The 17,500-nt window shown below is 34.6% G+C and overlaps 1 protein-coding gene across 1 annotated transcript in view; it reads right to left on the minus strand.

Moving 5' to 3' along the window:
* LOC150075451 (sorting nexin-33-like) overlaps nucleotides 1-17,500 on the minus strand; it is a 95,792-nt gene that overhangs the window by 60,314 nt on the left and 17,978 nt on the right. The window contains exons 3-5 of the mRNA XM_090388273.1: nucleotides 9,487-9,573; nucleotides 4,945-5,019; nucleotides 4,260-4,436 (exon numbers count right to left, since the gene is read on the minus strand). Coding sequence (XP_090244399.1) covers nucleotides 4,260-4,436; nucleotides 4,945-5,019; nucleotides 9,487-9,573 — 339 coding nt within the window. The remainder of the gene's footprint in view (nucleotides 1-4,259; nucleotides 4,437-4,944; nucleotides 5,020-9,486; nucleotides 9,574-17,500) is intronic.

Here is a 17,500-nt window from a genome sequence, read left to right on the forward strand (position 1 = left end):
TTTGTTTATAAAATGACCCTGTTGTCGAGATTTGGCTGTCAAGAGTGTTTCCAAAGTTGCACCAAAGAGAGAAAATTTGAATTGAGTTTTGTTTTTAATGACTGAATATCCTCTCACACATAGCATTGCTATGAGGAGTTCCTAAAATACCAAGCGTGACTTGAGATAATTTCTTATATTTCAAGTTTTCTTTAGGCACTTATCAGTTCTACAACCAAGGACCACTGTAAATCAATTTTTAAATCTTTCAAAATAGCTTCTGGCAGGATCTCACACTGGAATTTACAGAAAGCATACTGCAAAATACCTACTGCTTCATATATTTTTTCATTTTTGATGACATTGAGCAGTACTGTAAAATTGTCCACAAAAGAAACTTCATATTTGAAAATGATGCACTGTCAATTTAAATTTGTGCTACACTGGCATTTACTGTATATTGTATGTTGACAGTGTACAGGTCAACTCTGTTTTTTGCCTTGAAATTTGTGCTTAATAATATAGTTGCCCTCCAAGATTTTGTCTAGTCCTTCCTTGAATTTATTCAAACCATCCACTTCTACAACAACAACAACAGATAGAAGGAAGCCTGTCCCAATAATTAACCACCATTTGCTATTCTCTGCATTGATTCCAGAAGATCTAAATTCTTTTTTTAAAGTGAGGCCTCCAGACCTGTATACGATACTCAAGATGCAGCCTTGTACAAAGGAATAATCACCTCCTTATCCCTGCTAGTAAAGTTTCTGTATATCACTGACAAAACCCCATGAGCTGTTCTGGCAGTATGTCTGCACTGATCAGAGAATTGCATTTCTTACTGCACAATTATCCCAGGTCTTTTTTATTTTTCACTACCCTGAGTGTAGTACCACACAATTGATAAGTTACTCTGAGATTACTGCTATCCATATGCAGTACTTTCCATTTGTCTAAACTTCAACTGCCATTTCTCAGCCCATTGATCCAATTTTCTTATATCTTGTTGCAGTAGCTCACCCTGATTACTGTCATTAACCACCCTACCAAGCCTTGTATCATCTGCAAACTTTGACATTATGCCTGATATACCTTCATCAATATTATTAATAAATATTGAAAACAACAATGGGCCCAACACCAAACTCTAGGGAAATTCAATGAAAACATTAGTCCACAAAGTGGACACTGTTCCAGTTTATACAGCAGTCTTTTATGTGCAACAGTATCAAAATCCATCCTGAAATCCATCCTGAGAGTCTAACCAATCTATCAGATTGGTTAGAGAAGACCACCCCCTTAACAAATCCATGTTGACTGCAGCATTAATGCATTCCTGTCCAAATGGTCTGCATTAATTCTTTAACCAGTCTCCATTATTTTCCCTGGAACAAATGTTAAGCCAACAGGTCTGTAATTATTCATGTCACTTTTTATCCCCTTTTATGAATTGGTGATAGAGTCACACATCTCCAGTCCATAGGGACCTCCCCTGAACCCATAGATGCTCTCACAATTATAGCTAAAGGCTTACTTACCTCCTTTGCTGCCTCTTTTAATATGATTGGATAGATCCCATCCACCTCAGATGCCTTTTTTATATTCAGCTTCAACAATTCCTCTTCCAATTTCCTTTCAGTTATCACAATGTCATTATGTAGAAGACCATGAAACCAAAATCTACAGACACAGGTTATGATGCTATTATTACTGATACTATATATGTACATAAGAAGCTTTGATTATATAAATGCACCATTCCTTGTCAGGTGTTGCCATTCTTCCATCAATACCTAGTTACCCATTTACTCTATGACAGCCAACATGTACATATGTGCTTCAAAATCATTTTCATTTCAGTGGTGTATATTAAGACTGTTTCAATCTGCCTAACCTTTTAGCACTTCTTTCTAGACAGTTGTAAATGGCCAACAAATATTCATCCATTCTCCCTGGACGAAGCTATCATCACTGATTGGGCACATAGGTTCTGGGACCGCAAGTGGCTCGAGAGTTTGCGGATTAATTCGACAGAGCACATCAATAGAGATAAAGGTTTGCGGATTCATCCCCTCTTTGAGGCTATGATCCTCAGAAGGGATGAACGATTTCATATGACGTGCTCCCAAGCCGCTTCCGGTCCCAGTACACAGGAGAATAGAACACGTAGCGATGAAACACGTGATTTAGACCGTGAACCTGCTGGTACTTAAGATGCACCACAGTACAAGGAAGTTACCGCTGAAGAAGAAGGCAGGAGCCTTCAAAAGCTACGGTCGGTTTTATCGCTCTTAACCCGGTATTTTAATGTATTTATTTGATGTATATATATATATATATATATATATATATATATACATCAAATATATATATATATATATAAATAAATATATATTTATATATTTATATATTTATATATAATATATATATATATATATATATATATATATATATATATATATATATATATATATATATATATTTTATGTATTTTATCCTTTTTAGTTGTAAAGTTATTTTAATTGTGAATATATAGTAGTAAACACATAGTTTTTTAAAATTCCAGTCTCCCAACCCCAGAGGCCTGTTTGAAGAAATATTTATCCACTTTCACAAGAAGGCATGCAGCCCCTTTTGAGCACACTAATTAACCAGGCGACAAACTCACATCTGGTGAGTATGGGCTTGGCACACCCAGGGTCCTGAGCTGGATATCATCATTCTTCTCTTTCTTGGTGATTCCCTTCTACTTTTGACTCTCTCTCTCTCTCTCTCTCTCTCTCTCTCTCTCTCTCTCTCTCTCTCTCTCTCTCTCTCTCTCTCTCTCTCAGGGTAACTCGGGAACTTTTTTTTTTCCTGATGCAGCATAAGCCTCAGGCTTCCTTGCACCATATAGCTATTAATAATAATAATAAGTGCAACCTATTATCACTAAGTGCTCAATCTCCTCTTTTAATACTCTTCTACTCCAGTTTTCTAACATAATGGGGACATTATCAACCTAAGTACCAGACAATTTTCTGAAAGAATCCCACGTGCTTTCAGGATATTTAGAATGTTCAATATTGTATACACTTTGGTCACCTTCCAACAACACTAGTACTATGAGAAAGCTGATTTCAGTTCTTCCAACTTTTTTTTTTTTTTTAAGAAAGGTCACCACAATGGGATATAGCTTAGAATCACTTTGATTATTATCATCTAGCAACTGAAAATAGCACATTTTTCAAAACCAGCACCATATTATCTTTACCCTCCCTCTGCAAGTTCACTAACAATGCCTACTGTTTTTATTCCTCCACATTCATATATTTTTTAGCTGTTTCAATATCAGGAAACATTTCTGAACAATGCACCTGTATGATTTGTAAGCACAGCTCAGAGGAAGATTAGTTTTAGTATTACATTTGAGGATAAACTGTGGGAATAATTATTCACCATATATGACTTGTTATTTGGTTTTTTTTTAGGAGCATTAGCAACTAAGGCCATATTGCTCCGGGATATGCGGTGGTCATTCCCTGACCTTTCCGCATCCTCTGTATTTGGTGGTGACGGGCTCGAACCCTGGTCTAATCAAGAAGCGTGTGCTACGCACTGCTGCTTCTTCCCACCTGGCTAAGGAGGTGCCTACCGTATATGACAATATTATCTTCACTTTAAAGTGCTACATCTATTTTTGCATTTCTTTCCATGCACTGAGTATTGCTCTTATGCTTATTTGTTTATAATGTCATTTCCTGCCTTTTGAACTTTAAAAATCACATCTATATACACAAAACAACCATGTTACCTTTGCCAGTTGTTATGATATGTAGAAAATTCTGCATATATCTTCTTAAATGTTGTCATATTTCTTTAGCATCTCACTGATGGGCATTGTTAATTAGCTTTTGACGATGTTTTTAGATTTTATATATTTTTATTTAATCTAAAAATCAATGATATTTTAAGATTAAATTGAGAATGGAGAATAACTTTCCCATTGAGAAAAAAAAAAAGCAGTTGATTATGCAAAATTTAAATTTAAAAATCAAAAAATCTAAATATATATATGTAGTTCAATTTTAACATTGAATTCAAAAATTTCAGTCAAAATATGTCAATGAACCAGATAACAAATGACCTAAACCTAAAAATAAATGAGTGAGAAACCCCAGTGTCTTAATTACAATACTTTGTGTGTATGTGTGTGTGTGTATATATATAGGATGAAGAGAAATTTGGCTCATTGTTAATGATATTTGATAATGCAGCTTCTCATTAACCTTATTTCCTACCTCAGCACCTTGTAATGAATCATCATCTTCATCCCAGTCATCATCATCATCATCATCCCATGTATGTCCTCCATGATATTCTGCATATGGCAAATTATGTGCCAACTTCACATTATGTGTAGAAAAACTTGATGTTAGACTTGGAGTCTGAATACTTGGAATTTCAGTGGGTATTGTCTTTAAATTAAAAAAAAAAAAGTAAATTTTCATTATTATTCTACTTTATTTTCCATATAGATTTTATTTAACTTAGAGACCAACCAAAAAAAACATGATACATACATAAAAGACAAAAATATCATTTTTAAAAGTTTTTTTTCTCACTGTAATAAAAATCATTAAAAAAATTCATACTTATTATAATAATTTGCCATGCTTGTACCTTATTCTTGTCCTGATTAAAAGCATGGGCTATAAAATAGCATAGCTGATATTTCAACAAAAGAGATTTCTGATACGAATTTAATTATTATTATCAATTTATCTGTTATTAAGTTTGACAAACATGATGAATACGATAAAGCATATTTCTGTCAATTACAAGAATGTCTAAATTATTATATATTATTATTATCAATAATATAATGCCATTTTTATTAGTTTTTATACAGGTTAATATATTATAAAAATATTACTCCTGCTTTTTAAAATTTCTTAATTTTAAAATAAAATTTAAAAAACTCACTTCCACATAGCATACAGGAAAAAATCCTGTCTCTCCTCTACTGTTCTTTCCTTCCCACCAACCTTCTCCAACATCCTATTGAAAATAGATATGAAATTAAAATAAAATATGTCACTATAAAGAAATAGGTTGTAGTCAAATTCAATCGACTCGAATGACTTAAGTTTGGTGAAATGAACTATATACAGAAAAAAGTGCAAGAGATCAGGGTATTTCTTGCTATGCAGCATTCTATGGAGCTACAGAGCATGATCATCATTAACAATTTGTAGCTGATAAGTCATGACCTTAATTTCATAATTCTTTTTCCAACTACTTATTTTCTCCCTCTTTATGGATAATTTCTTTTTGTTTATTTTTGGTGTATTTTAATTGCACTTTATATGCTACACTTCTAATAAGAAGTTTTAAACTTAACATTTTTTACTATTTGAATAAAATTTATATATTTACTTAATTTACATGTATTTTAGTGAACAACCTGCAGTATATAAGTGAATGACTAGTTAGTAATTGGATTTTAAGGTATAAGAAAAAAGAACTGTAATATTCTTTGATAAGTTATATACACAGTTATCCAATTAAATTACAATTCAGTTTTTCCAATACAACAAAATTTTATTAAAGTTAATGCAGGATTTAACTAAAATTGTTACAAAATGTCCCATACTCAAGGTGTGACCTGGAAAGATGCACCGTCTTCATATAGACATGCACTCACTCTTTTTAGTGTGTTTGATACAATTCTAAGAAAAATATGTTCATTAATGTTGCAAATGATTCTCAATGTTTTGTTTCAGGCTTGTTTGGTATGGATAGTCATATTTTATATGTCTGTTTGGATAGTTATTACTGAATTCTTCTTGGAATTGCATAAATGATTTTGATGCAAGGTAATTTTCCAAAATAAAAACCCTTCTTAGGAAAAACCCATGTTATTAACTAGACTAAATGTTGTATTGCTTCTCAATTACCAGTGCTGAATGAAAACAATGAAACTGCCTTCTGCCACTTGTCTAAAAATATCTCACTCTGTATCCAATGGCATCATTGGATACAGAGATCAAGGTGATCAATTGTAAAAATTTATAAATATTTTATTAAAATTCTAATACTTCAAAAATAGCATCAGGTAGTATCTAGTCTTCAAATCTGTATAGAAAATACTTCATTTCTGCTGTGAATCAATGCAGGCATCTGGGTATGTCTTCAGTAACTACCCAGCTTATTTAGTGTGACAGAGACCTAGAGCAGTGATGTAAATTCAAGAGTTAGCTAAACAAGCCAAAAATCCAGAGTGATTAGCTCTTGTCTATTAAAATATTGTGCAACTTCAAAGTAACATGGCTGCCAGGAGGTCAGGAAAAGTATCCAAATTTAATAAAATATACCATAAAAGGTTGATGAATTTAATGAATACCACCATGTTAGATAAGTAGTAGTAGTAGTAGTAGCAGTGGCATTTGATGCAAGAAAGCAAGTGTATGAGCTTACGCAGCATCAGCCAAAAAAAAAAAAAAAAAAAATCACACCATTCCCTCCAAATGCCTGTCCAGTTCCTCCTTAAATTAATTCAACCTATCAACTTCCACAACGACAGATGGAAGTTTGTTCCAGCAATTAACCACCTGCTGGCTAAAGGCAAATTTCCGCACATCTAATCTACATCTGTCTTTTCTTAATTTGAATTTATTGTTATCTTTTAATTTATAAGAAGGTATATGCAACAAATGTAAATTCTAACATTAAAATTTAGGAAATAAAAGTAATTCACAGTGATTATTCAAACAAAGAATTTTATGACCATTTCCTCCCTAATGCCTTGATTTTCTAAATCACCCTTAATGATTAGAATGTAATCATGTTAGATTGTTCACTGGCTAAATGAAACTCATAGTTAGCATTGATATTCTTTTTTCCATTCTCAATGTTGTCTCTCACTTTATTTATCCTTTAAATATGGTTACTTTTTCAGCTCACTATAGCTATTATTACTAAAAAAAAAAGAAAGGAAAAAAAGTTACATTCAGCAATTTTGCCCTTTACTGGTTGTGTAAGGAAGAGATTTCACATCATAGCTACAAACACTTTAAAGTGGACACTCAATAATAACCAGACATTATTTTCGAATTAGCATTAGCAAGAGCACATGATGCAAGAAAGCAAGCTTATATAGCATCAGCCAAAAGAAAAAACACACACCCTCTTCTCATTTCACTCATCCACCCGCTCCAAATGTTTGTCTAGTTCTGCCTTGAATCTGTTTAAGCTATCAACTTCTACAATGACAGATGGAAGTTTGTTCCAGCAATCAACCACCTGCTGGCTAAAGGCAAACTTCCACACATCTATCCTACAGCTGTCTTTCCTCAATTTGAATTTATGTTCTCTCAGGCAATTATTCTGAGCAAGAGGAAGAATCCCATCAGCATTGAGCATGCTCAAATCATTCAAGGCTTTATACACCTCAATCAGATCATAGTAATTAATCATATTTGAAAGATTTTTGGAGTTGTTATAATTGATTTATGACAGGGAATGTTTGTTAGCAGGTCATGGGATGACTGTCTATTGTTGTTGGAGAGCAAGATTAGCAAATCTGATAACTAGCCACAGAAAATGCAACGTTTCTAAATCACATAGTTCTCCATAAAGCATTCAGCTGACATTCACTAAATGTTGTAAAGAAAATAAAAACTCTTTTAGATTGTAATTTTTACAAGTTTCATCAGTTTAGCAACTTGCACTTATTTGCATTTGACCAGTAAAACAAATTTGGTGAAAACATTCACCAAAATTTTGAAGTTGAATTATTTGACATTTTAGTAACCAAGACAAAATAATACATTTCTTATGTGCAATTTACAATGACTGAACTTTGTTTGATGTTAGACTTGAGATGACAACTGAGCTGATTCAAGTGGATTTAAACACGGCATGTTCTAAATAACTCTATATTCACATGTTGATAACATGACTATGATCATGCTTCTTTTTTTTTGGGGGGGGGGAGGATGAAAGGGTTGAGGACATGATTCAATCCATGGTATAACCGAAACCAGAATATGCCAACCGGTTATTTCAAAGTTGTACTGTATATATAAAAAAACAAAGTAGATAACGTAATACATTTTGTAAATTTCAAGCATTTGTCATACCTCAATGGTTAAAAATTTCTATATGTCAAAGTGTTTACCAAGGTTTCACCATATGATATTCAAGTAAAGGGTAACTGTGATATGGGATTTAAATGTAGCATTATTTCATATAGGAAGAAGGATGCACAGGAGAAATCACTTAACTATCGATGCAAAATTTGGTATATATAAGGTGAGTTTGAAATGTTCGTGGCCTGAGTATGAGAGGGATAGTGGTACAGTGTAAAAAAATTTTGTACTTAGAATGTACAACACTTCAAATAGTAACTTGACAAGTTCCATGCAGTTTCAATAATGTATTTTTTTAATTACAGGTTCTGAAGTCAAGAAAGTTGTGTGAATGAGGAAAGAGGGGCAAAATCAGTCATCATGAAGTCATCCAATATTTGGAAAAAAAGGGAGTAATTTATCATTTCCACCATTCCAATCTACTATTTCTTAAAAAGAGACCAATCTACCATTTCTTTATCAAATGATATCTGAACATCTAAAACATACTTTCATTTATATATATATATGTATTTAACTTATTTATACATTGTTATTTTTAAATTATGGTACTACTTGGGAGCATCAGGTTTGTAGTGACCCCAACCAACCCGCTAGTTATATATAAAACTAGCCCTGGTATGGATAGCCTTATATATAAAAATATATAACAAAGATACATATAAAAACAACAAAATTAATGTAATTTTAATGAAATTTTAAAGAAAGCTGGAGAAATTAGCAAAAGTTTGTGAAAATTAACATTCTTCCTCATGGCCATATCTCTGCTACTTCCTCAGGGGCTTTGAGTATTCATTTGACATAATTCCAATATATATATATATATATAATTTAAAACAACATTTATTTATTTAAAACAGATAAAATTACTAGTCAGAACAAATTAATGCCATCAGAAATGATTTAACATTACATTTCCCTGAGATATATACAAATCAATTTTTTAATTCAATAGTTATAGCATAAAATGGTACCGATCATAACAAATTAAAATTCAAAAACAGAATTGGCACTGAATATCTGCAGCATACAAAGGACCCTATCAGACTCTATATAAAGCAAAGTTAAAAATAATCATAATAATTCCATATTTACAAAATACAAATATAAAATACAAAATCTAAAAAACCGAAAATACAAAATTTTTTTTATCATTATATATATATATATATATAGACAGGAAATTTTGTGAACTTTTGTTCCTTTTAATGTAGCATTCACATACATCATTTCTATCTTTTAAACGAAAAATAAACTATATATCAGAAAAATTACAGGTACTGAATAAATTAAAAGATTAATTTCATAATCTTATTTCTTCATAAAATAATTTTACTGCTTTTTTGAAAAATTATACAAATTTTGTAAAACTCACCTGTCTGGTTACAGTTAAAATTTCACCTGTCCATACATTTAATTCTCCTGTTTCTGGTTGACCTTGGAAATCATATAACGCCCTCACCTAAAGTAATTAAAGCATAAGTTGAGATCCAATGGAAAGCAATACATTTTCATTGTTTAAAATGAATTTTAAATCTTATTTAATATAAAAATAATATAAAATTATTCTTATATAAAAGCAACATTTTAGCAGCAAAGAATAATATAAAATTATTCTTTTATAAAAGCAGCATTTATTAGACAACATTTTATATTAATTTTACATTAAATAACATAAAATAATTTAATATCAAATTAATATAAAATGCTCCTTCATGATACTTCATATATCTATAGTGTTGCCAAAATGGCAAAAATCTAAGTTATACTCACATGTGAAAATTTAATTTGTCATTAGTGAATTGTGAGATTTAATGTGCTCCTTTATTTGTACAGTTCATAATCGGTGAATGTTTGTTTGTTTGTTATTTGGTTTTTATGAGCATTAGCAACTAAGGCCATATTGCTCCGGGATATGCGGTGGTCATTCCCTGACCTTTCCGCATCCTTCCCACCTGGCTACGGAGACATCAGTGAATGATAAAATATTATAACAGCTTAATAACACTTCAAAAATTTACAATATTAATTATTATTATTATTATTAACCATATGGTACAAGGAAGCCTGAGGCTTATGCTTCAACAGCCAATCTGAGTTACCATGTGAGAGAGAGAGAGAGAGAGAGAGAGAGAGAGAGAGAGAGAGAGAGAGAGAGAGAGAGAGAGGAAATCAGAAGTAGAAGGGGAATCACCAAGAAAGAGAAGAATGATGATATATAGAACCCCAGAGGCTCACATCTAGTATGAGTGTGGCACACCCAGGGTCCTGAGCTGGATATCATCATTCTTCTCTTCCTTGGTGATTCCCTTCTACCTTTGACTATCTCTCTCTCTCTCTCTCTCTCTCTCTCTCTCTCTCTCTCTCTCTCTCTCTCTCAGGGTAACTCAGAAATTTTTTTTGGCTGGTGCAGCAAAAGCCTCAGGTTTCCTTGCACCATATGGCTAATAATGATATCTGGCTCAGAACCCTGGGTGTGCCAAGCCTATATTAACCAAATATGAGCAAGTTTTTTTGTTTTTAATAAAAAAAAAAAGTTTTAAGACAGAAATGTGGTTAATACCCATTGTAATTAGTTCTGAGAAACAATCTTTGGAGTGAACTGATTGGTAATTACCAATATGGCTTTTGTCACCGTAAATTCATTGGAGAAGGGGAGAGCTTTCATTCAGAGCTGTGCAAAATGACAGTATATATACAAAGTACATGGGTTCTGAACACAGAAGGGAAGTTAAAAATTGGTTAAATCAGTGTAATATAGTTATAACAAAAAGGGAAGGGCCAATAGCAGACTGGTGATGATTTTTAGGGATGCAGCTTCATAAGCAGGCCCACAATACAAAAATGTTAATTACCCATGATTTTCTTTTATTATAAAGATTGAAATTTTAAGTTTGTTTGTTCTTTAATTATGTTTAAAATCATTAATATTTTAGATACTGGTTAAGGCCAGCAAGTAAAATGATGCCCACAAAAGTGTTCCCCTGGTTGGGGGGAACTCCCCCACCCCCACCTTGAGATATAATACATTTTCTGCATCGTATTACTTTTGTTCATATTACTCATCACTGAACAAATATCATGGAAAAGTTAATTGAAACTGAAGGTTTTTTGACATTTAAATTGATTGCTATAAAGATTACCAAGGCGCATGGCAGCCGGTCACGCTCCTAGGCAACCACAAGTTTCTAATACTTTATTCATATCTCTTACACAGCTATTTCAGTGTCTGTATATTGCACTAGGTTCATAAATTATCATATTATTTATTTGTTATAATTTAAGTTTGCAAATTAAGAAAATTAATGCACAATACCTACTTAAAAACCTATTGTTTATTATAAAGATATTAATTTGATAACAGCATTGCAAAACCTTAATTTAGCCGGAATTCTGAAAAAAAAAAAGTATTTAAATAATAATAAAAATTTTCCTATATATATTTAACCCCAGGAGCTCACATGGGTGGGGGAGTCCTCAGCTGGATATCATCATTCTTCTCTTTCTTGGTGATTCCCTTCTACTTGTAACTCTCTCTCTCTCTCTCTCTCTCTCTAAATTTTTTTTGGCTGGTGCAGCATAAGCCTCAGGCTTCCTTGCACCATATGGCTAAACTAATAATAATAATAAAAATAACGTAATTTCAGCCATAAAATTTTCTTCCCATCTGCCTTTCCAATATTATTCAGCTAGCAATTTAAAATTCGTTGTTTCGGTACTAGAAGTATGCTACTCCAACTGGATCTAGATAAGTTGGGAAAATGGGCTGAGAAGTGGCAACTGGAGTTTGACATTGGCAAATGCAAAGTACTGCATATGGGTAGCAATAATCGAAGAGAAACATACCAACTGGGTGGTGCTACACTCAGGGAAGTGGAAAGTGAAAAAGACCTGGGGTAATTGTGCAGCCAAATATGAACTCAATATGGCCTTAGCAGCCCTTGTGCCATTAAACAACAAACCAAACAAACCAAATATGAAGTTTGCTGAGCAGTGCAGACGGGCTTCCAAGGCAGGTCATGGAGTCTTGTCAATGATATATAGAAATTTTGCTAGCAGGGACAGGGAGGTGATAATCCCATTATACAAGGCAATGGTCAGGCCACACCTAGAGTACTGTGTACAGGTCTGGATGCCTCATTTTAGGAAGGATGTAGAGTTGCTAGAACAAGTACAAAGAAGGGCAACAAGATTGGTGAGAGGAACAAAGGGGTGTTCTTACCAAGAAAGGCTTAAGTTCTCAAAATTGCAGCACCTGGAGAGTAGGCACCTGCGAGGTGATCTGATTGAGGTGTATAAGGCCTTGAATGGGTTGAGCAAGCTGAAGGCTGATGGGATTCTTCGTCTTGCTCAGACTAAGAACCTGAGGGGGCACAGTTTCAAATTGAGGAAAGTTAGTTGTACAATAGATGTGTGGAAATTTGCCTTTAGCCAGCAGGTAGTTGATTGGTGGAATAGGCTTCCATCTTTTGTTGTGGAAGCTAATAGCCTAAATAAATTTAAGGCTGAGCTGGACAGGCATTTGGAACGAATGGAGGGATGAAATGGGAGGGTTTTTTTTTTTTTTTTTTGGCTGATGCTGCATAAGCTTGCTTTCTTGCATCGTATGCCTCTACTAATGCTAATGCTAAAGTGCAGCCCATTAGTGCTGCCATCTACAAACATTAGGTAAGACTATTTTGATTAAAATTTCGAGGCATTTACGTATTACAAACTAAGCAACAAATATGGATTTATTTATTTTACTTTTTTAGCTTAAAAATGAGGATGTTTAATTATTAATTTCGACATTAGTGAAGACTTTTTCCAAATTGATAAGTGATAGTGGCTTTACTTCTCTCACTAGGGCTTCAAATCCGATGACAAAATAGATGGAAGATAAAGATATAACCATTCAGGGACAAAATTAATAACAATAATTACATAAACAAAATTATGAGTTTATTTAATTACTAATTAAATACACTAAATTATAGTCATATTATAATATTTATATGATTTTAAATTAATACATTAATTGCTAATTAGTAATTTAATGAACTATAATATTAATCAAATAAAGTAATTGGTAAATTATATGGAGTTAGGAGAACTTCTGTCTCATTTTTTTGGTGGTCAGCCGGATTTCAACGGCTTCTTAAAAAAAAAAAAAAATTTAAATAATTATACACTAAAAATAAATTTAAAAAAATAAAAAATTTAATTTTTAATTATTTTTTTACTTATAAATCGATACCAATTTTTAACTACTTAAGTAGTTGGCTACGTATAGAAATGATGCAATTGCACTACCCTGTATGATAATTACACTTAAAAAATTACTTATTTAACTAATTAAATAATAGTCTGTTCGGAATTGTTCTCTTTTTTGTGTGGTTTCTACGATGAAATGTACCCTTCGCTGATAATGGTAGTTATGATATGTGTGTGTTAATTCACACGAAGGTAATTGGTTGGTTGGTTCTTGTAGGGGTTTTTAGGCACAAAATTCAAAATCCGAATTATTATATTAGGGTGACCCGGTAATTTTTTACAAATACCCATATTTGGGTTTGTAAATTGCATGTGTTTGCTGATCGATTTGCCTGTTTGGCTGGACATAAAAAACCCCAGTTTCTAGGTACGCCTGAGACTAACTCATCAACTAATTTACAAGAAGATAATTGGTTGGTTGAGTTTTTTAGGCACAAATTCAAATTATTATATTAGGACCACCCATAATCTCTTACATATACCCATATATGTATTATGACTGTATATTGTGAATGTCCTCTGGTCGATTTGCTTGTTTTGCTAGATTAAAAAAAACCTCCAGTTTCTGGGGAAAAAGTCTTGCTATCTACGCCTGACACTGACTAACTCAGCCACGGAGTGAAAAAAGTCCACTAAAGTTCCTCACATCATTGACAGAATTCGAACCCGGGCCTTTTCCACCTGGAGGGAAGACGGTGATGATACCACTGTGCTACCTGCACAGACTTTTTTAGGCACATCAGCAACTGTTTGCTGGACAAAAAACATGCTATACTTGGGTGAAGAAAGTTTTGATCGTTTTGAAGCAAGTACAAGAGGTGAGCATTTAATTCGTGGATTGGTGCAAGCTCTTATCTTAATTGTAATTATCTGAATCTTCTGTGGATTTCTCCTTCTCTCAATACTCTCCCTTGAACTTTACATGCTTTGCCACCATCGTACCCACGCATTAAATGCCTTTTGCTAGCCATTTTTCGAAAGTCTGTGAAGTGCTTCCGCTGTGGCTCTGTGGGCATCATTGTGTCTGACGCGAAACGCTTGCCTTTCAGCACTCTCTACAGATGTGGAAACAGGAAGAAATCACACGGGGCTAAGTCCAGTGAATAAGGGAGGATGTGGCGGAACCTATGGCAGTGATCACTGCCTGCACAATATTAGCCGTTTGGGCCCTAAGCCATTGTTTGAGGGATAAATCACTTCACACCGGAAAGTTCGGTTAAACTGGATTATGGCCGCCCTACCAAGGCTCCCATTACCATATGCTTCATTCATCTCTTTAACTCTTTCCGATGCATTTAAGCACCGTCTGATACAATAACGGATAACATATCCCTCTTCAATCTGTATGTCCAACATGTATTTGCTTCAAAACGATCGTCAGGCATACGCAGCTAAAAAAGCTCACTTCGCGCAACATTAGCTCAACAAGCAGTGGCATGTGCACACAGAGTCTGGTCAGTAGCTATAAGGGAGAGTGTCTCTAGTGGCAGTTATGCAAAGTTCACGTGATAAACATAAAATCTTGCAGCAGCCCACGAATGAAATGATCGCCCCTCGTACATACACTGCCCTACCATTAATATCCGGACATCCCTCCATGAATGGGGAAACAGGTCCTATGCATGCAACACATCACAGAACCTACTATAAATATGCACACTGGGCTTCGAAGAGACAATTCAAAATTCAAATTATTATATTATGGCCACCCGAAATTTCTTGTATATACCCATTTATGTAATGTGTCTGTAAATTCCGTGTGTTCTCTGGTCGATTTTCCTGTTTTGCTGGACGAAAAACCCTCAGTTTCTGGGGGGAAATACTTGCTATCTACACCTGAGACTTACTAACTCAGCCATGGAGTGAAAAAAGCCCATTAAAGTTCCTTGCGTCATCGGTGGGATTTGAACCCGTGCCTTCTCCATCCGGTGTGGGGAGGACGGTGATGATACTGTGCTATTTGAACAGAAAATTGCAAAAGTGGGCATGCAAGATGATACATTCAACAGAATTGATCACCTCGACAAATGCTAGACGCCAATTAACATGGGGTAAGCAGCACAAATTCTGGAAATCCTGTAGAGCAGTGGGAAACAGTCCTATGGACAGGCGAGTTTAGGTTCGCACTCTACCAGTCTAATGGCCGTTCCTGGGTGTGGTGAATGCCAGGGGAATAGTTTCTTCCTGATTATATCCTCCCAACAATGAAGTTTGGTGGAGCCAGTGTCATGGTAAAAGGTTTGTCTAAAGGGAAAAGGTTCAGATATTAACAGTAGGGTAGTGTATATGACAGATACATAACTATTATTACATTAGGGTCACCCGGAAAGTTATTTCATCTAACCATGTGTATTGTATTTGTAAATTGTGTGTGTTTCTCTGGTCGATTTGCCTGATTTGCTAGAAGAAATACCCCAGTTTCTCCTGGGAAAAAACCTTGCTATCTACACCTGAGACCGACTAACTCATCCACGGAATGAAACAAGGTTCATAAACGTTCCTCGCGCCATCGACAGGATTCAAATCCATGACAGATGCATAAATAATATCAAAGAAAACCGAAGCTTGAAGGGAAGCTTCAAAGTGCAGGAACTAATTTAAAGTTTCGTAATAGAGTGAAGTTTCATGCTCATACTCCGGGGGCGGGAGTCAGGGCCACTGGGTCCGGCAGTTTCATGCTTCATGCGGTGGCCTTGACTTCAGGATCAAAATGAGAAGGATGACTAGTCAGGATTACCCCTGAATCCTGAAATCCTCCTGATGCTTTCCCTTTTCTCGCCTGTTTTATTCGCAGGGTTTGGACTGCATGATCACTCTTTTCACAACGTGGCATCACTCTTGAAGAATGGGACTGGTTTTGAATTATTCAGATCCAGAATACAAACCCAACATATGCAGCAAGCCTCAGTTCGAAGGTTGTAAAAGTAGTGCAGGACAGTTTGAATGTGATTCTTTCTGTTTCTCATCGTCATTTAGCAGCCAGTCAAGAGAGTGCCAGTCTGCAAGGGTAGTGCAATTTAGACCCTTGCAGATATCAATGGCACGTGATTATACAGTGACACATGTGCTCAAAAGACGGGGATAAAGGATTTTATTATTAGCTTAGCATTGGTATATTAGTCCTGAGTCGTAAACACTAATTGATTATATACTAATTAAGTGTTAATTGATCAGATGTTAGTCGAACTGTCCTTTGAAATGCCTGTCTGAAGAGTGTAAGTGTAAAAAGTGTAAAGTATGTTAGCTGTCTGACGGCACCAGGGGTTTCCCCCATCTCGCATTGTATACTCTGTTTGTGCATCACAGTACTCTGTGGAGGCCAGAGATTTAAAAGTGTGTGGGGAGTGGAATGTCGTGTAGTGTTATGTTCTGTTATTCTTCTGACCATTTAGTTGTTGGGCCCCTAATGGGACCCACCGTTGCCCACACTTTGCCACGAGGAAGCAGGTCAGGCACCCAGTAGATTTTTAAGTACTCTGGCAGGCCCTGTCACCTAGTTTCCGAAGATTTCATTGGCAAAGACCTATAAAAAAAAAAAAAAGTAGATCAAATTTTGCCTTTACAGTGAGTTGCAGTAGCATTGTGCCCTCGTGGGTAACGCAGTTAGTATAATCACCATCATCCCCACACCGGGAGAAAATAGACCTGAGTTCGAATCCTGTCAATAACACGAGGAATTTATATGGGATATTGCACAACGTGGCCGAGTTAATCAGATCAGGTATAGTGTTTTTCTCCGGGAAACTCGAGTTTTTTGTTCAGCAAACAGAAATCGACCGCGCAACGCACTCAATTTACAGATATATTATATACGTGCAATATAACCTAAGTTTCTGATGCACCTAAAAACACAACAACGACCAAACAAGCACTGGTGTTTTACTGTATCTCCACAAGATTAATTTGCCATATATTCAAAAGATAAGACAAATCCGAATAATTAAACGTTAAATACCATTAAATAACCGATAAATCGCATAGCGAAATTTTTGCTCTAGCTGCTTATTTAAAGGTGTTTCAGCTTTTACTGTATATAAAAAAAAAAGATACTGTCACATTAAGGTCATTTGAGAACCAACTTATCTGTCCTTGTGTATATGTCTATAAATTGTGTGTTCTCTGGTCGATTTGACTGT

This window comes from Mastigoproctus giganteus, chromosome 14 (assembly GCF_048544385.1).
Source record: "Mastigoproctus giganteus isolate SK-2022 chromosome 14, ASM4854438v1, whole genome shotgun sequence".
Lineage (NCBI taxonomy): Eukaryota > Metazoa > Arthropoda > Arachnida > Uropygi > Thelyphonidae > Mastigoproctus > Mastigoproctus giganteus.